Raw genomic sequence first — 26,235 nt, 5'->3', positions numbered from 1 at the left:
AGTAAGATGTAGAGGTGAGTGATGGGTGCAAGTGTGGAGTGGTAAGTATGTAAGGTAAGTGATAAATGTGGAAAAATGTTCACTTACCTTGTTTTCTTCCTACTGCCTTCATCCACCCTGGATCGGGAGACCCAACATCTTCCTTGTCGATTTCACAGACTGGCTGTTGGATCCTCTGACCCAACAGCCATCTGAAATCAACAAAGTTGAAAGGCTTGATGAGTCCTGAACGCAAGGACTCATCAAACTACAGAGAATGTCAGTGTTTGACAGCTTTACAGAGCTGTCAAACGCTGACATTTCTTCTTTCAAGAAGTCTTGACAGATAGCACGTCTGACGTTGATATGCTCTGTCAGTGACTTTCTCCCTAATTGGCCTGCTGAGCCCGCAGGGCAGGTTTAACAAGGTCAATCAGGGGAAAATCCCTCTGGTTGGTCAGACGATGATGGAGGCAGGACATTGACAGAACAAGCAGCAGTCCCGCCTCCAACTCATCTCCATTGAGAAAATCCAGCCCAATCACTCTCTGTCTATCTGACACCAATCTCTCTCTCTAACCCTATCTTTACCCCATCTCTCACACACACATTATGCTCTATAAGCAATAATAATCAGTTTTTCTGTCAACAAAATAGGTAAGATAATATAAAATTAAACCAAAATTAAACTTTTGTTTGAAAATTCAGCTAACATAAACTCTCTCTCTACCGCTCATACCAACATATGAAAAAGGACAGGAAAAGACCAATTGGTCTATTAAGCCTATTCCATCCAGACATGGTGCAACCAGCATACACCATCAACACCACCTCCCCCCACTGTAGATGTGCAATTTCCTGAGAGAGTTAAAATACCAGAGAAAGAATCTTATACAAATTTTAAAAAAGCTCTGGCAATGAAGCAAGCTTCAGAAGACCACAGTGACTGATGCCACTGGTCCCAATTAACCTGCCTACATTCTATAACTTGAGATGTCTGCAACTCATAGGACTGCATACAGCTCCCTTCTGAAGGCCTGTAGTGAATCTACACACACTGCACATACTGGCAACCTATTCCAGAGGTGATGACTCTCTGTGAAAATAAGCACTTCCTCACACCTAGACTAACTATGTTTTTGAAACTTTTACTGTTCTATACAGTTCACATCTACTCTATACAACAACCATAATTATGCTACCAGGTAGAATCAGAATGCCTGGTACTAATAAGGAATTAGTGCTTCCTAATCATAGTTCGTTTGAAGACTGGATCCCTGAGCTCTAGGTCTTTAGGTTCCTCAGCTGAGGCATTCATTTCTCCACATTCTATGATGGAATGGCACTCTCTTCCAGTCCCAGGACCTATTATTCATTCATGCTCAGTGCTTCAACAAGTGACCGCCGTTTTGACTCATTAACTACTTCATCCTGGGGGGATGACACGGGCTAGTGCTTGGGCAAATAAGATGCCATAATAGAGCTGCTGATGAAGTGGCAAGAGTTGTGGATCTGGATGTTGTAATGTATGTACCTTTAAGGGGAGAACTACTTTTTACAGCTCCTGTATACTGTAGTACCGGCAGTGACCACACCTGTATATAAACCCTGAGTAGTGATCTGTGCAGTTAGTTTTAGAGTAACCCTCATTCAGTAAACACCTGTTGAATCGTTCCCTGCAGTCTTGTTGTCTAATTATTGAAGGACACAACATCAAGATACACAGATCTAACATTGGCGACGAGCAGATTCGAACCTTCCTGCAACTCTGCATCACCTCCCAGGGATTCGCTCCTGGAGAACAGTGGAAGGAGGTCGAGTCCAGAAGCACGGGCGTCGACCACGGGCAACCGCCCAGTCATCCAGAGGAGATTTGAGCATCGCAGGGGAGGCTGTCGAGAGCCAGGCTTGGCTTTCCAGTCACGGTGGTCCAGCAAAACGGGCTGGCAACAGGTACTGCGCAGACCCTTCCCGGACAGCGGCGGCTAGAGCCGACCGAGCGGCTCAGAAAAAGGCTGAGCAGCGTTGACGGGGGAGAGAGAGGGGGTAAAGCGCACAGGGCGCAGCCGGTGTTCAGGACCGAGCGGCGTCAATGGGGGACAGAGGCGAGAGAGAGCAGAGCGCAGCCGGTGTTCAAGGGCTGAGCAGTGTCAACGGGGGAGAGAGGGGCGCAGGAAAACGCGCAGAGCACAGCCGGTGTTCAAGGGCCGAGCAGCGTCAACGGGGGAGAGAGGCGCGCAGGAAAACGCGAGGCGCTGCCATTGCCACGAGGACCGCAGAGAGCGGCATTGACAGCAGCGCAGGAGCAGCGCACAAAACCCACAGGGTGTCGCCATTTGCCACGAGGACCGCCGAGAGCGGCGTTGGCAGCAGCGCGGGAGACGCCATTTTAAGCCGCAGCGGGGAAGAAAGGAAAGCGCGGGAGACGCCATTTTAAGCCGCAGCGGGGAAGAAAGGAAAGCGCGGGAGATGCCATTTTAAGCCAGTCTAACCACATCCAAAAATGCCAAAGAGTGGCAGTATCACAGCGTTCGACAATGAAGTCGAAGATTGGACGACATATGTCAAACGCATAGAAGTATACTGCAAGGCGAATGAAGTGCCAGATGACAAGAAAGCGCTGGTATTGTTGAATTCAATGGGTGCAAAAACGTATGGCTTACTACGAAACCTAGTAACCCCAGAGAAGCCAGTAGAAAAGGATTTTGAAAACATAGTGTCAATCCTACAGGACCACTTAAACCCCACACCGCTGCTGATAGCAGAAAGATTTAAGTTTCACAAAAGGAACCAGCATAAAGATGAAAGTAATGCTGAGTATTTAACGGAACTGCGCAAGCTATCGAAACACTGCCAGTTTGGAACGGGACTAGCAGATACTTTAAGGGACAAGTTTGTGTGTGGGCTTCAAAGTGAAGGAACCCAGAAACGGCTTCTATCAGAAAAGGATCTTACGCTGGACAAGGCTTTCAGCATTGCAGTATCACACGAAGCAGCAGCACGGGGCGCGGCAGAGATACAACGGAGACCGCAAGAATATGGCGCAAATGAAATGTCATACGGAACAGTGAAGTGCTATTGCTGCGGCAGAACAACACACGACCATAATGATTGCTGGTTCAAGGACAAAGTGTGCAGACAGTGTGGAAAAGTAGGACACATAGCAAGAGTCTGCAGGTCGGGAAAGAAAAACAGCAGCAAGAAATCTCCACAGGAGAAGTACAAAAAGGTACATAAGGTGACGGAGAGTAGTTCAGATGAACAGAAAAGTGATACAGACTCCGGAAGCAAGGAGCTGGGGTTGTCTGAAACTACATAAAATGTGATCAAAATGGAGGATCACCAAACTATCTGGGTCACGCTCAAGATAGCAGGAGTCCAAGTGAAAATGGAATTGGACACAGGATCAGCCCTAACAGTCATAAACCGAAGGGACTACAAGCGGCTATTCTCACATATACCCTTCAGAGATACAAAGATTGTCTTGAAGACGTACACGGGGCAAAAAGTCTACCCCAAAGGAAAAATAAGGGTGAACGTTATATATAACGGCAAGGAAACACCAAAAATGGACCTATATGTATTGCCAGATGGAGGACCACCACTACTAGGATGTGAATGGATCCGGAAGATACAGCTAGATTGTCATTCCATACAAGCACTGACTGTAGATGCCAAAAAGGATGACGACGTCACACCTGGACGACTGTCAAAAATGCTAACTGACGCACAAGAAGTGTTCCAGCAGGGACTCGGAACACTAAAAGGCATAACAGCGACGATCAAAATAGAGGAAAATGCAAGCCCAACGTTTTTTAAGGCCAGACCGGTACCTTATGCGATCCGCCCAGCCGTTGAAGCAGAGCTGGAAGGTTTGGAACGTTCAGGAGTACTGTCCAAAGTGGACTGGAGCGAGTGGGCTACACCCATCGTTCCTGTAATGAAGAGGTCATTGAGTAATACGCCTGGGGAACCAAAGAAGGTTCGCATCTGTGGGGACTTTAAGGTGACAGTGAACCCAGTCCTTCACACTGTACAATATCCGCTTCCGCGGATTGAAGATATTTTCGCCTTGCTATCTGGAGGGAAACGCTTCACTAAGATTGATCTGGCCCAGGCGTACCTGCAAATGGAGGTAGAAGAAGCCTCAAAACAGTACCTCACGATCAACACTCATAAAGGTCTCTACCAATACAACCGGCTGGTGTTCGGGGTAGCATCAGCTCCGGTTATTTGGCAAAGGGCAATGGAACAAGTCCTGCAAGGGATTCCAGGGACCCAGTGTTATTTGGACGACATCCTGGTCACGGGCGAAAATGACAGTGATCACCTCGCCAACCTGGAGCAGGTGCTCACTAGATTGAAGGAATATGGGCTCCGAGCTAATCGCCACAAATGCGAGTTTTTCCAGAAGCAGATCTCGTATTGTGGCCACGTTATTGATAAAGAGGGGTTACATAAGTCCCCTGAAAAGATTGAGGTAGTAGTCAAGGCTCCAGCACTGGAAAATGTGTCACAACTGAGGTCGTTCCTCGGGCTGGTGAACTACTACCATAAGTTCTTGCTGAATTTGTCTACTGTACTACACCCACTGAACACCCTACTGCAAACGGGGGTACCATGGAAGTGGAGTGACGAATGTAAACGAGCTTTCCAGAAGAGCAAAGCATTGATCACATCAAAAGAGGTGTTGGCTCATTTCAACCCAGCACTACCAATTCGGTTGGCGTGTGATGCATCACCCTATGGCATTGGAGCGGTGCTGTCGCACAAATTCCCGGACGGCTCGGAGAGGCCAGTAGCCTTTGCGTCTCGGTCACTAGCCTCAGCCGAGCGTAACTACGCCCAGATTGACAGGGAGGCCCTCAGCCTAGTGTGGGGAGTGAAAAAGTTCAATCACTATCTGCACGGGCAGAAGTTCACCTTGCTGACTGACCACCAACCACTTGTCTCCATCTTTAATCCAAAGAAGGGCGTTCCGGTGATGACTGCGCAACGGCTACAAAGATGGTCACTTTTTCTAGGGGCGCACCAATATGAAATCGAGTATAAGGGCACGAAACAGCATGGAAACGCTGATGGGCTATCATGCCTGCCACTGCCTACTGCGGATGAAGCACCAGCAGTGGATCCTGTCGAAATATTTCATTCGACTATAATTGAATGCTTGCCAGTAACTAACGCTGGTATAGAGAAGGAGACCCGAAATGACCCGACACTGTCTCGGGTATATGATTTGAAGGGATGGCCAGCACATGGCGACTCACTGTTGCCAGCATTCTCATCCTGAAGAGAACAGCTGTCAGTATGCCAGGGGACCTTGGTGTGTGGATCCCGAGTGGTAATTCCACCCAAGTTAAGGGAGAGAGTGCTCAATCAGCTTCACGAAGGTCATCTGGGAGGGGTGAAAATGAAAAGCCTTGCTAGGGCTTACGTGTGGTGGCCAGGGATCGATCAGCAAATCGAGGACCTGACAAAGAGCTGCTCAGGATGCCAGAAGGTCCAAAATGCACCACCACATGCCCCTCTACACCCATGGGAGTGGCCCTCATCTCCATGGCAACGGGTGCATATTGATTTTGCTGGTCCATTCATGGACTCAATGTTTTTAATAGCCGTGGATGTGCACTCGAAATGGCCGGAGGTGATCAAAATGTCCTCCACCACCACGGAGAAAACTATTGCAGTCCTACGGACCATTTTTGCCAGGAACGGTTTGCCAGAGCAGATTTGCTCTGATAACGGACCACAGTTTGTGTCCGAAGAGTTTTGAAGATTTATGAAAAGGAATGGGGTAAGGCATTACACATCCGCCCCGTATCATCCAGCCACAAATGGATTGGCTGAGAGGTTCGTACAAACCTTTAAGAAGGCAATAAAGGCTATGTACAATGACAACATTCCGCTGCAGCACAAGGTGGACAATTTCCTGTTCGCCGACCGGAATGCGACACATGCAGTCACCAACCAGGTCCCGGCCATGATGTTCTTTAACCGAAGGTTGAGATCTCGTCTGGATTTGCTCAGACCAAATGTACGAAGAGATGTTGAGAGTAAGCAATTCCAGCACATCAATGAGAAGCCGACAAGGAGCTTCAATGTAGGGCAACCAGTCTTGGCCCGCGACTACCGAACAGAGAAATGGCAACCAGGAACGATATGCACACGGCAGGGGCCACTAATGTACACAGTGGATGTTGGGGAGAACATTGTGAGACGCCATGCTGACCAGATCCTAGAGTCACAGGAACGAGTCAACCCCATGTCTCGGCCATACGTACCTGGTGAGGAACCCGATGTACAGGTCGCATCTACCTCAGAAACAATAGCATTGGAAGCTGATGAATCAACTGACGACAGGGTGTTAGAATCGCCTCCGCACCAAGAGCGAGACACTCGGGAAAGGCGTTATCCAGAAAGAATCAGGAAGCCTCCCCAAAGACTGAATTTATAAATAGACTATTTTCAGTTAATGTTGCATGTTAAAAGTGTTAATTGTAATTAGTTTGATATTTAATTGTTAAATGAGTGTTATGGTACTGTTAATCTAAAAGGGGAGGAATTGTAATGTATGTACCTTTAAGGGGAGAACTACTTTTTACAGCTCCTGTATACTGTAGTACCGGCAGTGACCACACCTGTATATAAACCCTGAGTAGTGATCTGTACAGATAGTTCTAGAATAACCCTCATTCAGTAAACACCTGTTGAATCGTTCCCTGCAGTCTGTTGTCTGATTATTGAAGGACACAACATCAAGATTCACGGATCTAACAGATGTGCCCTGGTGGTCAATGGAGTGGCAGGCCGTTTCCTCCAATGATGTAAGACACAAACAAGCTTGTTTAGCTTTGCACAGAGTTTTTAAACTTAATTCTGGGATTTGAGCATTGCTAATAAGGCCAGCATTTATTTCCCATCTGTATTGTCCTGAGAAGGTGGTGCAAGGAAATCTCTTTAAACTCAATTAAATGATTCCTCGTGGTTCAGGCTCGAGCGTATTGTCCAAATACAAGTTTATTACTCAACCACCAATAGTATAATAACTATTATGGCTCTACAATAGACTCATACAACCTGGTTTTCTGTAGACCCAAGGTGATCAAGCGTGGCTTCCATAGGTGTAGGACCTCCGACTATCCCAAGAGCTCTATCTACAAGAAGGCTGCTATTTGTTCTTATGTTTCCCTCTTTCCTCATCTATCACAGGTCCAAAAATCTTCCATACATCCTTAAAGGATCTTCCCCTTTAATGTGAGTCGTATCACATGATGCCCAGAATTGAAGTGAGATTTCTTCTCACCAAACCTTGATATAATGGCCATCTTTATGGTTTAACTGCTGATCAATTTAACTTGATGTTTCCTGCCTAACATTAAAAAAAACAGGAGATGACCTGGACAATCCCAGATAGTTAATGTAACCTTGCTATGTGTTCGCTTTGGTGCCTTCATTGTTCTGGCCAGTCTGATATTAGCACCTCATATGCGATGTTGCCGACCCATCTGCTTGTTCCTGCTCCCCCATTGTTTCGACTAATCTCCAATATTGGCATATTCTAATCGGGCAATGACCCCGAGATGTTATGATTAACTTTGATGGGACACCTGACACAAAGCAAATTCTAACAGTGGACAACCGAGTGGACCACTTGCTAGACTAAGAGTCAATCACGTTGGAATGGGACTGGAGTCACATATAGGCCAGACCAGGTAAGGATAGTAGGTTTCCTTCCCTAAAGGATATCAATGAAACAGTTGGGTTTTTCCCTTGAAGAAAAAAGTTGCTAAGTGTAGGAGGATTACATAAATTTCAAAAAGCACTTGAAGCTGAGACTACATATGATGAGTCTTGTCCAGCCTTTACCAACCTTCTTTTGCCACCTCACTACCAACCTCACGAACTCCCACAGCCTCTCCTGTTTGCCTATGCTGTTGAAGGCCTTCTTTTCTTGCAGACTCAGAATTTTACATGATCACTCTTCACAAATATAGAGACAGGCAGCTTCTTTCCTCCTTGTATTTCTCTTGCGATGGTTATGGGTGCACTTTTTCTTTGGAGGGAGAGAAGTCATGTGAGTAGCATGGATACTTGCCACATATGCATGTATGCCACGATTATGAGAGGAGCAGGTGCATTGTCCCTTGAAATGAAGTACCCCTGAAGACGAGCAAAAGCCCTTGTGACAGGCTATATGAGTTCAGTAATATCGGGGGCATTTCCAATGCTTCTCCAATGTGAATAACATTCACTAACCTCAACCATTTCTCTCCTGCTACTGTATTTTGTGACAGGTATCCTGTGAGACAATTAATCAAGATCCAAAAACACCGCAACCCATATTTTAACTGGGATCAGTTTTTGGTGGATGAGGTTTGATGTCAGTTCAAACTCACCCACTGCAGCAAAAATGAGGTCTGAGCTATTTTAACTCCTGGACCTCATTTAAATGCCGCCAGCCAACTTCCTACCCATTCAGGGGCAGGAAGTGGTGCAACTTCGCAAAGCCCAGAGTCTGCCCGCTAAGAGTAGGTAAGTCGGCAAGATCAGCTGTTAATTGTAATTTGGAGGGGGAACATGATTGCAGCAGAGGCACCTAAGATTTCCTAAGATTGCCTGGACCCACTAAGAAATTTAAAAAATAAATTTAAAATTACCTTTTGGGGCCTTTTCTGGCCCAATCCGGATCCTTGCTGGGTAGTCCTGGTAAGATACTCTCATAAATAGCCACTCAGTATGCTCATGCAGCAATCTATATCCTTGTAAATTTACCTCCCACTCTGTATCATTAGTTAGCCAGGTGACTGTGTTGCTAATAATGTTATTAGCTCATGTGTTAGCATAGACTTCAAGATCACCAAATTTCGGCATTTGCGTATAGAAGCTTAAGGGCTCCATTACAGCTATACCTCAGCCTGACATGTCCTTTAATTGTATTTTCCCTCTTTACAGTCATATCCCTACACTGCAACCCCTTACCTACACTTTCTATCATTCATTCCTCTGTGCTGTGACTTCTGTGCTGCCTATTCTGTCTTGTTCCAATATCCACTATTCTATTTATGATAAAGTCTGTAATTACCCCTCTCCCCTTAAATCCACCTTAACTGGTTTAGATGAAATCCATTCCTACTAAAAGTTTTCTCATTCCCTAGAAATCGACCCACTGTCTAAGAAATTTGAAGCCTTCCCTCCAACACCACCAGCTCGATTTTGCTATTGGGGCGGGCTGGGGGGCGTGTCAACCGTTTTTTGTGTTAGCCACCCGACTCCAATTTGATGTGGGAAAAATATGCGATTTTCCCCTAATTGGGCAATTGATTTCCAGCGTGTGGGAACCCCTAGCCCACTTAGACTTTCCTGAAAGTCGCCTCCGATGATGTCATCAATACTGCTGGATTTAAGGCCTGCAAGCAGCCTTGCTTCTTCTGCAGACTGCAAACCTTATGCCCTTTGCTGTGATAGATTCCTCCAGCCAATATGTCCAGTAGTAGGCCAAAGTCTGCACCAAGGTTCGATGACGCCGCCCTGCAAGCTCTTGTGGAGTGAGCAAGAGGAAATAAGGAGGTGCTCTTCCCTTCCTCGGTGAGGAAGAAGCCTCTCCAGCAGACGAAAGCTGTGTGGATGCAAGTGGCCCAGGAGGTCAACTCTTTGTCTATGTTGCAGAACCTGGCTGCAGTGCAGGAAGAGGTTCTGTGACCTTCTGCGCACTGGAAAAGTGAGTATGATTTTCCCATCACCCTCAATCTGATCCCCATTGCCTCTCCTCACCAGCACTCAGCTTTGACAACCTCTTCCTCCACATCCCACTTGACACTAACATCCTTGCACCCTTACCCATTCCCTCTCTCTCTATGCTCACATTCACCTAACTATTCGACTATGCAGCCCTCACACTCCCTATCACTGTGATACTATGAAAACAACTTACAACGCACAGGGAGGGCCCTTGGTCTTGCCACCTCACTCCATCTTTGTCTCCTTCTAACCATCAATGATATGGATTCTCTACACTCACTCCTTCATTCTCACTCAAACTCCACTTGTCTCCCTCATTGCAGGAAAAGAGAGCTCACAATAAGAGGGAAAGAGCGAGGACAGGAGGAGTGCCACCCTCAGTAGCCCAGCTCACCCCCTGGGAGGAGGCGGCCCTGGAGATCGTGGGAGTGGAGGAGGATGCGCAAGTGGGGGACGGACAGATGGGCGCATCAGAGCAAGCTGGTGACAGAATAGTTTATCATCTCGCTCATTGACAGTGCATGAGTCACTGATAATGATTCTGATGCTCTAACAGATTGACTTTTGATCATCTGCAATATTCAATGTGCATGTAACCTTGGCCTCACAGACGCTGTCCTTTACTCCCCCACAGGACCATCGGAAGCCCCCATCCCCACTATCCAGGAGGAACTAGCCTGAGCCTCCAGACTCCTCAGAGGAAGCTGCAACCTCTGAGGGTGCAGCGTCAGCAGAATTCAGCGCACCCACCACCAGCGCAGACACTCACACCTCGGTGGTACCTTTGCAAGATAGTGCAGTGTTGTCACCTGGTGTATCACAGCTCACAAGTGAGCATCAGCAGATGGTGGAGACAGGGACAGCAGTGCAGAGTCCTAGTCGGAGGGCGCAGGACTCTGTCAGCTCAGCTCAGCTGCATGTCGACCCTCTGCCTCCGGGTCCATCCAGAAGGATAGCGGTGCTGGAACGCCAGGAAGAGGTGCAGGAGTCTCTGGCAGGTTTTGTCTCCAGGGTCGCTGCGAGTGTGGAACGAATGGAGGAGTCCATCGCTAACATGAGCAGAGCCTTTGTGGAGGCGTTGGCGCATGAACGCATCACCACGGCAAGGATGGCAACCTCCGTGGAAAGGATAGTTACCTCCATGGTAAGGCTGGCTACCATAGAGGAACGGATGGCTACAGTAGAGGAGAGGATGGCTACGTCCATGGAGGAGCTTAGTCGCCAGGGTATGGAAAATATGGTATTTGTTCAAAATAGACTGACATCTCTTGAGGAGCGATGGTCAGCTCTTGAGCAAACAAACCAGACCTTCAGGCAAGTCCTCGGGAGTAGGACTTCCAGTACAGAAATGCGTCCTCATGGCCCCCCTGAAATGCAGCAAGGTGCTGTCCAGCCACTTGCTAGCTCTGAAGTGGGGCTGACCCATGAGTGGGATGTTGGTGGCATACAACAAAGAAGTGGGGGCTCCTCTCCAAGTGCTCACACGACCTTGCCACTGCAGAGCCCTCGGTCAGAGCCCCACCAGAGTCCCCACCCAACTGAGATCGGCATCTCAACCCCTGCACAGCCGCAGGAGCAGCAGACTGTTGCCGAGCCCTCACAGGTTCGCAACCCCAGAGGACACCCGCCAAAGGTGTTGAGACAGGAGCAGCAAGAAAGTGAGCAAAGGGCCTCCACACCTGCTGAAGCCACAGGGGAAGCACCATGTAGGAGTAAGCGTAAGAGGAAGATAATGCACAAGTAGTCACAAGGGTAGTCACTTGGGTGAAATGTTATATTTAATGTTGAAAAGCCATCAGTTGGTTATTGTCATTAAAAATTCTGATGTCAACTATTGCAGTTGTGGCGTGTGTCATATCGCTAATGGGACTTCCACATTGAGGGCTTAGGATGACTTACAATTGTTAGTATGGTGGTCAGAGTGGTAGGAACCGCAGGTTCTTGGCCATTGTCGATACTCTGGTAAGAAGCTGCGAGGCAAAAGTGCTTGATTGGCTAGGCTAAGCAAATCTGGCCAAGATGAGTGCGTGCCTTGCATCCCGGCCAGCAATGTGCTCGCATGCTGCTGGCGCTGGTTGAGGCACCTCTGCAAGCTGGTCGTTGTCACTCTCCTCCTCCTCCTCCTCCTCATCTGAGGAGGCTATGTGATGAGCCACTTGTTCCTCAGGCATCTGCAAGCCACGATGCTGTGCCATGTTTTGAAGTGCACAGCAAACCACGACTATTCTGGAGACCCTGGCTGCTGAGTACTGCAGGGCTCCACCTGATCTATCCAGGCATCTGAAGCGCATCTTCAACAAGCTCCTCACCTTCGTTGGATGGCCTCCTCAACGGCGTCATTAGCCACGTCTTCAGGGGATAGCCCTTGTCTCCAAGTAGCCATCTGTTAAGTTGGTCTGGTGGACTGAAGAGCGGAGGCACACTAGACTGGTGCAGGATGAAGGAGTCATGGCAACTGCGAGGGTAGTTGGCACAAACATGCAAAATTTCCTTCTTGTGGTCACACACCAGCTGTACGTTGAGGGAGTGGAAGCCCTTGCAGTTGACAAAAATACCTGGATTGTGATGAGGTGCCTTAAGGGCCACATGTGTGCAGTCAACGATGCCCTGTACCCTTGGAAAGTCTGACAGATTCTCAAACCCATCCACATGCGCAGTTACACTGGCTTGATCCTTGGAGAAATGGATGTGATTGTGCGCGATGGCAAAGAGGGCATTGGTTACCTCCGTGATGCAAGTGTGTGCGGCCGCCTGGGAGACGCCACTGATGTCTGCTGCTGATCCCTGGAATGAGCCTGAAGCAAAAACATTGAATGCGGTGGTGACTTTGACGGCCACTGATAAGGGGTGTCCACCTGCTCCTCTGGGCTCCAGGTCTTGCTGCAGCATTGCGCAGATGTCACCCACTACCTCCCGCGAAAGTCTGAGCCTCCTTTGGCACTGCTGCTCAGTCATGTTGAGGTAGCTGATCCTCTGTCTGTAGACCCTGTTTGAGGGGTATCTCTTGCGCCGATGGGCTTCCATGCGCTGGCGCCTTCTGGCCTGTGCAACTTCAGGTGGGTGAGCAGCAGCTTGGAGCTCCTGCTGTTGCTCCTGCAGTTGGTGCTGCTGTTGTTCAGGGTTCTGCTGTTGCCATGGCTGCTCTTCGTCCAAATCTGTTGTCCAGGAGGAAAGGAAACAAATGGTTCCCATTCTTCTGGTATATACCTCAGTTGAGGAAGCGCTCAGTCAATGTGGGGAGAGGGGTTTCCCAGGAGGTCACACTGGAGATGGGTGTCAGGCTCCAAACTTCCACAACAATGATTAGGCCTGTTTAAAGTTCCCCCAGACCTGAGACAACAAAGTTCTGCCACCTGCAAATTATTATTAGTGAAAACTCCTTTTTAATGGTGGAGCTGCAGCTGTTAGTAAGCAATCCACTTGTGCTGCCACCAGGTTTCACTGACGTGATTCAGAGGAGGCGTGCAGCATGAGGGAAAACTGTTAAAATCAGAAAGACCTAGGGTCTAGGTCAAGATGGCGACCGAGGCGGTCCGGAGGTAAGCGCTCTCCCTGCTTCGGACGGCCCGCTCCCCCGCCGCCCGCTCCCGCTGCCGGAGCGATGTGTTCGGCGAGTCGGGCGGAGGCAGCGCAGCAGCAACAAGCAGCAGCAGCAGCCATGACGACCCGCTACAGCACATCGGCCGGCAGCTCCTCGGCGGGAAGCTCGCATTCCGACTGGGAGGTGGGGAGCCGGGCATGGCGGCCAGAGGCCGGACCGTGAGCGGGAGAAGCAGGCCCCGGGCCGTCGGACCATGGAGCCGGCAACAGTGAGGAGGAGGCCGCGGCGACCGGAGCTTAAACATCTCGACGATGTGTTCGGCGAGTCGGGCGGAGGCAGCGCAGCAGCAGGAAGCAGCAGCAGCAGCTACGACAACCTGCTACAGCACGTCGGCTGGCAGCTCCTTGGCCGGAAGCTCGCAGTCCGACTGGGAGGAGGGAGAGCCGGGCATGGTGGCCAGAGTCCGGACCGTGAGCAGGAGAAGCAGGCCACCACATTGTGGAGCCAGCAACAGTGAGGAGGAGGCCGCGGTGACGGAGTGGCTCTGGGACATCGCGTTCTCACTGCCATTGGATGCCATTGAGTTGACTTTTCTGAACATGGTGCTGGAGAATAGCAACGTGTCTCTGTGAGCTCCCACAGCTTATTGTGGGAGTGATCGGGGAGTAAGCATTCCATTGTACTAGTTACATATGGCAAATAAAATTGAAATTGAAATTGAATTGAATTGAAATGGGATCATAGAGGCACTTAACCGGTTGTTATGGGTCTTAAGGGCCTATCCCGCCTCTTGGAGGCGGGATGGAGATGGGGTCAGAAAACTCGCATGTGGGAAAATTGCTCGGAGGCGGGATGGAGGCGGGATCGGGCCCGCCCGCCAGTTTTTGCGATTTTAACACCTCACACGCCTCCAATCCCACCTCCTCGGGCCTGGCAAAATTGAGCCCCACATCTCAAGCCACAGGTTTGCATACTTTATCTGTCTCTCCTATCCAATGTAACACATGGTACTGAAATTGGTAGTAACCTGAGATTACTACCCTGGAGGTCTTGCACCTTAATCAATTTCCTAGCTCTTGAAAGTGACCTTGCAAAACCCTTGAACCTTCTGTTTTTTGTGTTGTTGGTTACTCTTTGTACCACAACCTATGGCTTTTCACCTTCCTTTTCAAGACTTTCTCCGCTCACACCATTATGTCCAATACCCTGTAGTTGACAAGCAACATACCATATGGGACTCCTGGTCAGAATTACACAAAAGGCTACCTATTCCCCTAACAGAAAGAAGAAAAAAGACTGGAAGAATTCCCCCGCTCTTCTTCGAATGGTACTGTGGGATCTTTAATATCCACATGAGAGAGCAGACAGGACCTCGGTTTAACATTTCATCCGAAAGACTGCACCTCCACAGTGCAGCACAGCCTCAGTATTGGACTGAAATGACAGCTTAGATTATGTGCTCTGCACTGCACTGAAGTGCCAGCTTAGATAATAAGAGTCCTCTAGAACTACTACGTTCCCATTCTCCTATTCAGTCTTCCTTTCCTTTCCTCAGGTAGCTCTTAGGTTCAACACCACGGCACCATGAACCTATCATTAATTTGCCTTTTATATAATTAGACATTAAATAGTCTGAGTCATCAACACTGCTACTTTATAGAAAACCAGAAATAGGATATAAATAAAAACTAATTCCAAGGTAATTAAGTACTTTTAAAAGAGTAGTGGTCAAGTCAAAATTGCTGTGTAAGCTTCCATACAATAGTATTAGAAACTGACTGTAAAAGCTTTTATAGATATGTGAAAAGAAAAAGATTGGTGAAGTCAAGCGTAGGTCCCTTGCAGTCAGAATCAGGGGAATTTATAATGGGGAACAAAGAAATGGAAGGCCAATTAAATACAAATGGCAGACCAATTAAATACATATTTTGGTTCTGTCTTCACAAAGGAGGACACAAATAACCTCCCAGAGATGTCGGGGAACATAGGGTCTGATGAAAGGGAGGAACTGAAAGAAATCAGTATTTGTAGGGAAATGGTGTTGGGGAAATTGATGGTATTGAAGGCCGATAAATCCCCAGGGCCTGATAATCTACATCCTAGGGTACTTAAGGAACTGGCCCTAGAAATAGTTGATGCTTTGCTGATCATCTTCCAGCATTTGATGGAATCTGGAACAGTACCCATGGATTGGAGGGTAGCTAATGTTACCCCACTATTCAAAAAAGGTGGTAGAGAGAAAATGGGGAATTACAGACTGGTAAGCCTGACATCAGTAGTGGGGAAAATGCTAGAGTCCATTATAAAAGATGCAATAGCAGAGCACTTGGAAAACAGTGACAGGATCGGACAAAGTCAACATGGATTTACAAAAGGTAAATTGTGCTTGACTAATCTACCGGAATTTTTTGAGGATGTAACTGGTAAAATAGATAAGGGAGAACCAGTGGATGTGGTGTATTTGGACTTTCAGAAGGCTTTTGATAAGGTCCCGCATAAGAGATTAGCGTGTAAAGTTAAGGCACATGGGATTGGGGGCAAGGTATTGACTTGGATAGAGAACTGGTTGGCGGACAGAAAGCAAAGAGTTGGAATAAACGGGTCTTTTTCCGAGTGGCAAGCAGTGACTAGTTGGGTACCGCAGGGATCGGTCCTTGGGCCCCAGCTATTCACAATATATATTAATGATCTAGACAAGGGAACTAGATGTAATATCTCCAAATTTGCAGACAACAAAGCTGGGTGGGCGCGTGTGCTGTGAGGAGGATGCAGAGAAACTCCAGGATGATTTGGACAGGTTGGGTGATTGGGCAAAAGCATGGCAGATGCAATATAACGTGGATAAATGCGAGGTTATCCACTTTGGTGGCAAAAACAGGAAGGCAGATTATTATCTGAATATCAATAGATTGGGAGAAGGGGAAGTGCAACGAGACCTGGGTGTCCTTGTGCACCAGTCGCTGAAGGTAAGCATGCAGGTGCAGCAGGTGGTTAAGAAGGCAAATGGCACGTTGTCCTTCGTAGCGAGAGGGTTTGAGTACAGGAACAAGGATGTCTTGCTGCAGTTGTACAGGGCCTTGGTGAGACCACATCTTGAGTATTGTGTGCAGTTTTGGTCGCCTTATCTAAGGAAGGATGTTCTTGTCATGGAAGGAGTTCAGCGAAGAGTCACCAGGCTGATACCTGGGATGGCAGGAATGACGTATGAGGAGAGATTGGGTCGATTGGGCTTGTACTCACTGGAGTTTAGAAGAATGAGAGGGGATCTAATTCAAACTTATAAAATTCTGGCAGGGCTGGACAGACTAGATGCAGGAAGAATGTTCCCAATGGTCGGGGAGTCCAGAACCAGGGGTCACAGTCTAAGGATAAGGGGTAGGCCATTTAGGACAGAAATGAGGAGGAATTTCTTCACCCAGAGAGTGGTGAACCTGTGGAATTCTCTACCACAGAAGGCAGTAGAGGCCAATACATTAAATATATTCAAGAAGGAGTTGGATATATTTCTTAAGGCTAAAGGGATCAAGGGGTATGGGGAGAAAGCAGGGACCGGGCACTGAATTTGGATGATCAGCCATGATTGCATTGAACGCAGGCTCAAGGGGCCGAATGGCCTACTCCTGCTCCTATCTTCTATGTTTCTATCATAAAAATAATGAATATTTTTACTTTCAGTGTCATCAAAAGAGAAAATCGTTATCTGGAGATGCAAAGTGATGCGATTCTGCATTGCCCTTGTGCATGAGACAGCTAATGATCTGTGGCTAAAGGAACAGAAAAAGTCACTTCACTTAAAGTGCACAAAATTTCTGGAGAATGCTGCTCACAAATGCAACAGCTGTGGAGAAGGTGACTTTATTTACCTGCACCGATCTATGGTAAAGTTTGCTGTTACTGAAAGTGAAAGCACCATCCGGAGACGAAGAGATCTATATACTACACTTAGCCATGCAAATATACGAGGCTATTCGCCAGAGAAAATCAGTGAGCAAGGTAATCAAAATCTAATAGATAAAGCATTAAAATAAATTGTACAATAGGTAGAGATAATCAGCAAGTAATGTTTTGAATCTGATCTGTGTTAAAATTCAAAGACTTCAAATTGTTTGCCATTTTCTGACTGTGCTTGCTGACCTACATTGGCTCCCGGTTAAGCAGCATCTTGATTTCAGAATTCTCATTCTTGTTTTCAAATCCCTCCATGGCCTCGCCCCTCCCTATGTCTGTAATCTCCTTCAGCCCCACAATCCCCCGAGATATCTGCACTCCTCTAATTCTGCCCTCTTGAACATCCCCGATTATAATCGCTCAACCATTGGTGGCTGTGCCTTCTGTTGCCTAGGCCCTAAGCTCTGGAATTCCCTGCCTAAACCTCTCCGTCTCGCTACCTCTCTTCCCTCCTTTAAGCTGCTCCTTAAAACCGACCTCTTTGACCAAGCTTTTGGTCACCTGCCCTAATTTCTCCTTATGTGGCTCGGTGAAACATTTTTTGTCTTAAAATACTCCTGTGCAGCGCCTTGGGACGTTTTACTACGTTAAAGGCGCTATGTATATATATATATACACAAGTTGTTGTTGTTGTTTAGATTAAGAATGATCTTTGCAAGATTTACTCTGCATGTAAAGCAGGAAAACTTATTTGTTTCATTCCACAATGCCATTAAGTAAGACATGACTAAAATTTGCATGGCGTCATATCTAGTCGTCTTCTGGTATCAGCGGCAACAGCTAGAATGAAGTGACCTAAGCAGATGTTTTGCAATACAGCTTGTACATCCTGTTGGAGTTTTGCTAAGTGGGAGAGTTCGGATAAGTGGGAGGTGAGGGTGTGTTTTTTGCTCTGTTTTATTCCCCACTCCCAGGCTTAGACAGCACTGTGGAGGCGGAGCAGCGAGACGAGTCAACCAAATAGGCTCCACAGACAGTATTCAAGGAGGAGGTTGGTGATCAGCTGGTTGGTTGGTTTTCTTCCTTCTCTTCTCTTTCATACCTTTAAGTTGGTAAGTCCTATTGAATAGTGGTGTGATATTATCATATATATCCGGGCAGGGTCTTCATAACTAATAATAAGAAATTAAATTAATTATATAGAATGGAGCAGGTGATGTGTTACTGTTGCGAGATGTGGGAGCCGGTGAACCCCATTGAGGCTAACGGTGATTACATCTGCGACAAGTGTTTGCTGCTAGAGGAACTCAAGTTCCATGTTATGGAGCTTGAGACCGAGCTTCGGACACTGCGACACATCAGGGAGGGGGAGAAGTTCCTGGACTCTATGTTTCAGGAGATGGTCACACCTATGAAGTTAATTACTGCAGATGTAGTCCGTGGTCAGGGACAGGATGGTGTGACTACGAGTGAGGAAGGTACAGGGATCCAGGATGTAGTGTTGAAGGAGACGCAGCCCTTGTTCTTGTCCAGCAGGATCGAGGTTCTTACTCCCTGTGAGGGCGGGAGCGGGGACTGCAGGGAGGATGAGCAACCTGGCCACAGCACCGTGGTACAGGGGGCCATTCAAGTGGAGGGAGTAAAAAGAAATGTTGTAGTGGTAGGGGATAGTATCATTAGGGGGATAGATAGGGTTCTCTGCAGTCAAGAGCGGGAGTCCCGAAGGCTGTGTTGCCTGCCTGGTGCCAGGGTTAAGGACATCTCTTCTGGGCTGGAAAGAAACTTGCAGTGGGAGGGGGAGGATCCAGTTGTCGTGGTCCATGTTGGTACAAACGACGTAGATAGGACAAGGAAGACAGTTCTGTTAAAGGAGTATGAGCAGCTAGGGGTCAAATTAAAAAACAGAACCTCAAGGGTAATAATCTCTGGGTTATTACCTGAGCCACGAGCGAATTTGGCTAGGATAAATAAAATTAAAGAGTTAAATGCGTGGCTCAAAGACTGGTGTGGGAGAAATGGGTTTTGCTTCTTGGGACACTGGCACCAGTACTGGGACAGGAGGGAGCTGTTCTGTTGGGACGGACTCCACTTGGCCAGTGCTGGGACTAGAGTCCTGGCGAATCATATAACTAGGGCTGTAGAGAGGGCTTTAAACTAATTAGTGGGGGGGAGGTTTCTAGAGAGCAAATAATAGAAATGACAACAGAGAAGGTCATAGACTTAGGTAGCAGTGGGGGAAATAAAAAACAGAATGTGTCAGGAAGGGACAGAAGGTATGGAGTAAAAAGTAAAGTACTAAAAAGGGAAAAAACAGGAACTAAGTGTTACAAAACATATTTGAAAGTTCTTTATCTGAATGCACGTAGCATTCGTAACAAAATGAATGAGTTAACGGCACAAATAATGACATATGGGTATGATCTTGTGGCCATTACAGAAACATGGCTGCAGGGTGACCATGACTGGGAATTAAACATACCAGGTTATTTAACAATCAGGAAGGACAGGCAGGAAGGGAGAGGAGGTGGGGTGGCTATGTTAATAAAGGAAGGAATCACTATAATACAGAGAAATGATATTGGGTCAAAGGAGCAGGATAGTGAAACAGTTTGGGTGGAGGTAAGGAATAATAAGGGGAAAAAAACACTAGTGGGTGTAGTCTATAGGCCTCCGAACAGTTGCAACTCTGTTGGACGGAGTATTAATCAGGAAATAGTTGAGGCTTGTAATAAGGGAACAGCTATAATTATGGGGGATTTTAATTATCATATTAACTGGACAAATCAAATTGGGCAGAGCAGCCTTGAGGAAGAGTTCATTGAGTGTATTAGGGATGGGTTTCTTGAGCAGTATGTAACTGAACCGACCAGGGGGCAAGCAACCTTAGATTTGGTCCTGTGTAATGAGACAGGATTAATTAAAAATGTCCTAGTAAAGGATCCCCTTGGAATGAGTGACCATAACATGGTTGAGTTCCATATTCAATTAGAGGGTGAGAAGGTTGGATCTCAAACAAGCGTGCTGAGCTTGAATAAAGGAGACTATGAAGGTATGAGAGCGGAAGTAATTAGAGTGGACTGGGAAAATAGATTAAAGGGTAAGACAGTACATGAGCAGTGGTGTACATTTAAGGAGTTATTTTACAACTTCCAAAAAAAATATATTCCACTGAGGAAAAAAGGGTGTAAAAGAAAAGATAGCCATCCGTGGCTAAGTAAAGTAATTAAGGATAGTATCCGACTAAAAACAAGGGCATATAAGGTAGCCAAATCTAGTGGGAGGATGGAAGATTGGGAAGTCTTTAAAAGACAGCAAAAAATAACAAAAAGATTGATTAAGAAAGGGAAGATAGATTATGAAAGTAAATTAGCAAAAAATATAAAAACAGACAGTAAAAGTTTCTATAGTTATATAAAAAGAAAAAGGGTGGCTAAAGTAAATGTTGGTCCCTTAGAGGATGAGACCGGGAAATTAATGGTGGGAAACATGGAGATGGCAAAAACACTGAACAATTATTTTGTATCAGTCTTTACAGTAGAGGACACTAAGAATATCCCAACACTGGACAAACAGGGGGCTCTAGGGGGGGAGGAACTAAATACAATTAAAATCACTAAGGAAGTGGTACTTGGTAAAATAATGGGACTCAAGGCGGATAAATCCCCTGGACCTGATGGCTTGCATCCCAGGGTCTTGAGGGAAGTAGCGGTAGGGATTGTGGATGCATTGGTAATAATTTTCCAAAACTCACTGGACTCAGCAAAGGTCCCGGCAGATTGGAAAACTGCTAATGTAACACCCTTATTTAAAAAGGGTAGTAGGCAGAAGGCTGGAAACTATAGACCTGTTAGCCTAACATCTGTGGTTGGTAAAATGTTAGAGTCCATTATTAAGGAGGCAGTAACGGGACATTTGGATAAACATAATTTAATAGGGCAAACTCAGCATGGTTTCATGAAGGGGAAGTCATGTTTAACAAATTTGCTTGAGTTTTTTGAGGAAGTAACATACAGGGTGGATAAAGGGGAACCAGTGGACGTAGTGTATTTAGACTTCCAAAAGGCATTTGACAAGGTGCCACACAAAAGATTATTGCTCAAGATAAAAAATCACGGGATTGGGGGTAATATTCTGGCGTGGGTGGAGGATTGGCTCTCTAACAGAAAGCAGAGAGTTGGGATAAATGGTTCGTTCTCAGATTGGCAACCAGTAACTAGTGGTGTTCCGCAGGGGTCAGTGCTGGGTCCCCAACTCTTTACAATCTATATTAACGATTTGGAGGAGGGGACCGAGTGTAACATATCAAAGTTTGCAGATGATACAAAGATGGGACGGAAAGTAGTGAGTGAGGAGGACATAAAAAACCTGCAAAGGGACATAGACAGGCTAAGTAAGTGGGCAGAGATTTGGCAGATGGAATACAATACTGGAAAGTGTGAGGTTATGCACTTTGGCAGGAAAAATCATAGAGCAAGTTATTATCTTAATGGCAAGAAACTGGAAAGTACTGTAGTACAAAGGGATCTGGGGGTCCTGGTGCACGAAACTCAAAAAGTTAGTATGCAGGTGCAGCAAGTGATTAAGAAGGCCAATGGAATGTTGGCTTTTATTGCTAGGGGGTTGGAATATAAAAACAGGGAGGTATTGCTGCAGTTGTACAAGGTATTGGTGAGGCCGCACCTGGAATACTGCATACAGTTTTGGTGTCCATACTTAAGAAAAGACATACTTGCTCTCGAGTCAGTACAAAGAAGGTTCACTCGGTTAATCCCGGGGATGAGGGGGTGGTCATATGAGGAGAGGTTGAGTAGATTGGGACTCTACTCATTGGAGTTCAGAAGAATGAGAGGCAATCTTATTGAAACATATAAGATTGTGAAGGGGCTTGATCGGGTGGATGCGGTGAGGATGTTCCCAATGATGGGTGAAACTAGAACTAGGGGGCATAATCTTAAAATAAGGGGCTGCTCATTCAAAACTGAGATGAGGAGAAACTTCTTCACTCAGAGGGTGGTAGGTTTGTGGAATTTGCTGCCCCAGAAAGCTGTGGAAGCTACATCATTAAATAAATTTAAAACAGAAATAGATAGTTTCCTAGAAGTAAAGGGAATTAAGGGTTACGGGGAGCGGGCAGGAAATTGGACATGAGTCTGGGTTCGGAATGGTCATGGCCCTGTGGGTAGTGGAGTGGGCCCAGGGGCCGTGTAGTCTTGTTCTGCTCCTACTGTGTTCTAATTCTGTTAGATTTCAGGAGATGGTTTTATTCCTGTTCCTGGCTGGGGTGGAGATCGCCTTTACAGAAGGTAAGTACTGTAGAAAATATAGGGACAGAGTGATCTCCTGGAAGAATTTCGATCGCCTAGATGGGTCGGAGAGGAATTTCCCAGATTTTTTTCTCCCAAATTGGCCATTGGGTCTTTATCTGGTTTTTCGCTTCTCCCGGGAGATCACATGGGTTCGGGTGGATGCAGAGTGATAGAAGATTTGAGGTTAGGATCAGATCAGCCATGATCTTATTGAATGGTGGAGCAGGCTCGAGGGGCCGATTGGCCTACTCCTGCTCCTATTTCTTATGTTCTTATGTTCTTATGTTCACCCATATCTTAATTTATTAAAGTAGTGAGTAGCTGCTGTGATGCCAGGAAGGTACTAAGTTCAATTCGCAGTCTCTACTGACTTAGCTAATCTCCTACCTTAGCACAGAATATTCCTTCAGTTCCTTCCTTCCCTCCCACCCCCTCCCCCCCTCTCCCTGCCTCTGCACCTGCTTAAAATCTGTTGCATCTTCAGCTTTTTCCAGTTCTGATGAAGGGTCCCAGACCTGAAACGTTAACTCTGTTTCTCTCTTCACGGATGCTGCCTGGCCTGCTGAGTGTTTCCAGCATTTTCTGTTGTTATTTGGCATTAGGAGTGCGTTGATTAACTTCAGTCTCCTGGGTTAGAGAGGGGAAAATCCGTTAGGGTTCTGGCTTTTGATTGCTATACTGCAAATTCTGTGTGTGTGTGGGTGGCCGGAAATTTTCTCAGAGCTGCTCCCGCTCCACCACTATAATCTTGTAATTCCGGTGAAGTTACAGTGCTGTAGCAGGAGCAGCCTCAAGGAAATTCCCAGTGTATGTGTGTGTGTATGTACTTGTACGAGCGTGCGCTATTACTGAGAACAGCTGGGGTACCCCTTGTGAAACAGAGCCCATGTTTGCTGTACATGCGTGGTGTCTGAATCATGATCATGTGATTCATACGTGACTGCTTTGCCTCATTTTCTCTCCTATGTGTGTGTGCTTAGGTTGGGCTGCAGACTCAGCACGAGCCCCTACAACTCCTGTAAGTTAACTGGTTTTTACATACTTAAATAAAACTTCGATACTCTTCTGAAATGCATGGCTTCGACTACTCTCTAAAGAGGTATTAACACATGATGACAACGGTAGTAGTGATTGTTTAAAGCAACTTTAACTTTTGGGTGGGCATATCGGTACGACTTTAAAAATGACTCAAAAACTAAATCATGTTCACGATGGCGTCAGGTTATGCTCTACCACCACCTTCAGCTTGTGACATCCATGACGCAAATGCTGCAGAAAAATGGAAGGGATTCGAGCGAGCCTGGAAAACCTACTCCCTTGCGACAAAGCTCAACCAGGAGATGGAACTAGTGCAGGTAGCGACACTTCTCACAGTGATCAGGGAAGAAACGCGCGAAGTGTTCTCCATGTGGTTCAACTGGGCCAAAGCTGAAGACAGAGACAAGATGGCACCGGTGCTGATGAAGTTCTCTCAGTACTGCCAACTGCGCAACAACATTCCCCTTGAGAGGTACAAGTTCAACAGGAGAATGCAAGAAACTGGGGAAACCTACGACCAGTATTGTACAGCACTATGAAAACTCAGTGAAGGGTGCGATTTCTATTCTATAACGCTGGAAGAGATACTCCGAGATCGACTCGTGTTTGGGATTGCGGATACGAAGGTGCAAGAGAGCCTGCTTCGAGAGGCTAATCTAACCTTGTTGAAGATGGATAAGGTTTGTCACGCATCGCAAAGCGCGGTGGTGCAACTCACAGTCATCGGGGATTCGAGTGGGCAGAATGTGAGTGCAGTACAGAAAGCCAAGGAGATCCCAAGACGTGACAGAGGCAAGCTTCGGGACAACGTCAGAGGCTCTCCAAAGACTCGAGTGCTGGAACTGCGGGAAGAGACACAAGTCCACAAAAGATAGCTGTGCCCTGCCTTGCCAATATGTGCAACAAGAACAGAAAAAGCAACCATTTCACAATGAAATACCGTGGAAAAGAATTGCCTGCATACAGACAGACAGCTAGAGCAATACATGATGAACCAAGGACAGAAGAAGCCTTTTTCATCAATGAGATCAGTGCTACTGGTTTGGATAATTCGCAGTGTGTTACATTTAAGCTGATTAGTCAGGCAACTACCGAAGATTTCAAATAGACACTGGTGCACACTGTAATGTGATTCCACGCCACCTATATCAAAAGGCAACAAGAGATTTTAAGCTAGCAAAGGTTGAACCGCTTAAGACTGAGATTGTAGCTTACAGCGGTTCAAGGCTCCCCGTTATAGGACAAGTACAAATCCGGGTCCAACGTGGTGATTTTTGCTGTAAGCTAGACTGTATACTCATCGATGGCATAACTATATGGCCTCTGCTGAATAGAAAGGTCTGCCTGGGCATGAACATCATTAAGTATACAGATAATAATGAAATTAATAGAACACCCTCTACTGGTACATTAGTATACATGCACGACAACTACAAGCCACTAACCAAGGAATATTTAATACAGAAACATCCTCGATTATTCAGTGATGGGGGAGGACAAGTTGAAGGAGTGCACCTAATCAGGTTCGACAAGTCAGTAGATCCAGTCCAACATGTCCCGCCTCGAGTCCCAGTGGGTTTAAGGGATAAGCTGAAGGAAACACTGGATGGTCTGGTCAGACAGGACATCATTGCTCCTGTAACAACGCCGACCTCATGGAGCAATTCAATGGTAGTCATTTCTAAGAAGAATGGCACACTACACATCTGCTTAGATCTCAAAGACTTAAAACAAAGCTATCAAGCGAGAGCATTAACCTCTATCGACTTTTCTGCATTAAATTTCATCTGCCACATGTCCGCCTATTCCACCAGCCTGCATATGTTCTTTTGAAGTCTATCACTATCCTCCTCACTGTTGACTATACTTCCAAGTTTTGTGTCATCCCGGATATCCTGGCCAGAAAGAGGCTGTCTGAGTTGCATGATTCCTTCTGCTTCCTCCTCTTCTGCTTCCTCCTCTTCTGTTTCCTCCTCTTCTGCTTCTTCCTCTTCTGCTTCCTCCTCTTCCGCTTCCTCCTCTTCTGCTTCCTCCTCTTCTGCTTCTTCCTCTTCTGCGTCTTCTTCTTTCCTCTGTGAGCGGATGCTGGAAATCTGAAATAAATGCAGAAAATGCTGGAAATACTCAGCAGGTCAGGCAGCATCTCGACCTGAGACATGAACTCTGTTTCTCTCTCCATGGATGCTGCCTGACCTGCTGAGTATTTCTAGCATTTTCTGTCTCAGAGGCCTTCCTTTACCTTCTGAGGCCTTGCAATCATCCAGCAACATTCCCTGCATTCCCTGCACACTTTAAAAACTTTTAACATGTACTATTCCAAACTACTTCAATAAAATATTTTAAAATCCAGTCCAAAAGCTTCAATACAAACTTACCTGAAAGATTTGTGAGTCCCTTTAAAAGGTGTTGACAGCGACTGTCAGTCTGCTGCATGCTCGCTTTTCAGAGCATGCTTAGGACCCAGCGCTAAACTCAGCACAAAGGTCCAAGTTTTCAGAACATGGCGTTAAGTCAGCATTGCACGTCGACTGACGTCATGCTCTCCATATTTGCATGTCCAGGGCCAGCGCTGCTATCGGCATCGCTATGGCCCACACCAAAATGGCAGCCGCCAAGTCCCGCACCAGAGGCGAGCTTTAGAGCAGTGGCTACCATTTTTTTCAGGATTCTGGTGCTAACGGGTTTCTGGGTCTATGTATTTCTGTAGTGCCTGTTTGTGAATGTGTGTTTTGTTTCGGCTTCAGA

At 46.7% G+C, this 26,235-nt stretch overlaps 1 protein-coding gene across 1 annotated transcript in view; it reads left to right on the top strand.

Moving 5' to 3' along the window:
- Positions 1–26,235, top strand: part of LOC147120452 (adenylate cyclase type 10-like) — a 231,646-nt gene that overhangs the window by 48,640 nt on the left and 156,771 nt on the right. The window contains exon 3 of the mRNA XM_085984226.1: positions 16,934–17,251. Within this exon, the coding sequence (XP_085840352.1) occupies positions 16,934–17,251 (318 nt within the window). The remainder of the gene's footprint in view (positions 1–16,933; positions 17,252–26,235) is intronic.

This window comes from Somniosus microcephalus, chromosome 4 (assembly GCF_052327205.1).
Source record: "Somniosus microcephalus isolate GS21.2 chromosome 4, FLI_Smic_1.0, whole genome shotgun sequence".
Lineage (NCBI taxonomy): Eukaryota > Metazoa > Chordata > Chondrichthyes > Squaliformes > Somniosidae > Somniosus > Somniosus microcephalus.
This window is presented reverse-complemented; position numbering and strand designations above follow the sequence as displayed.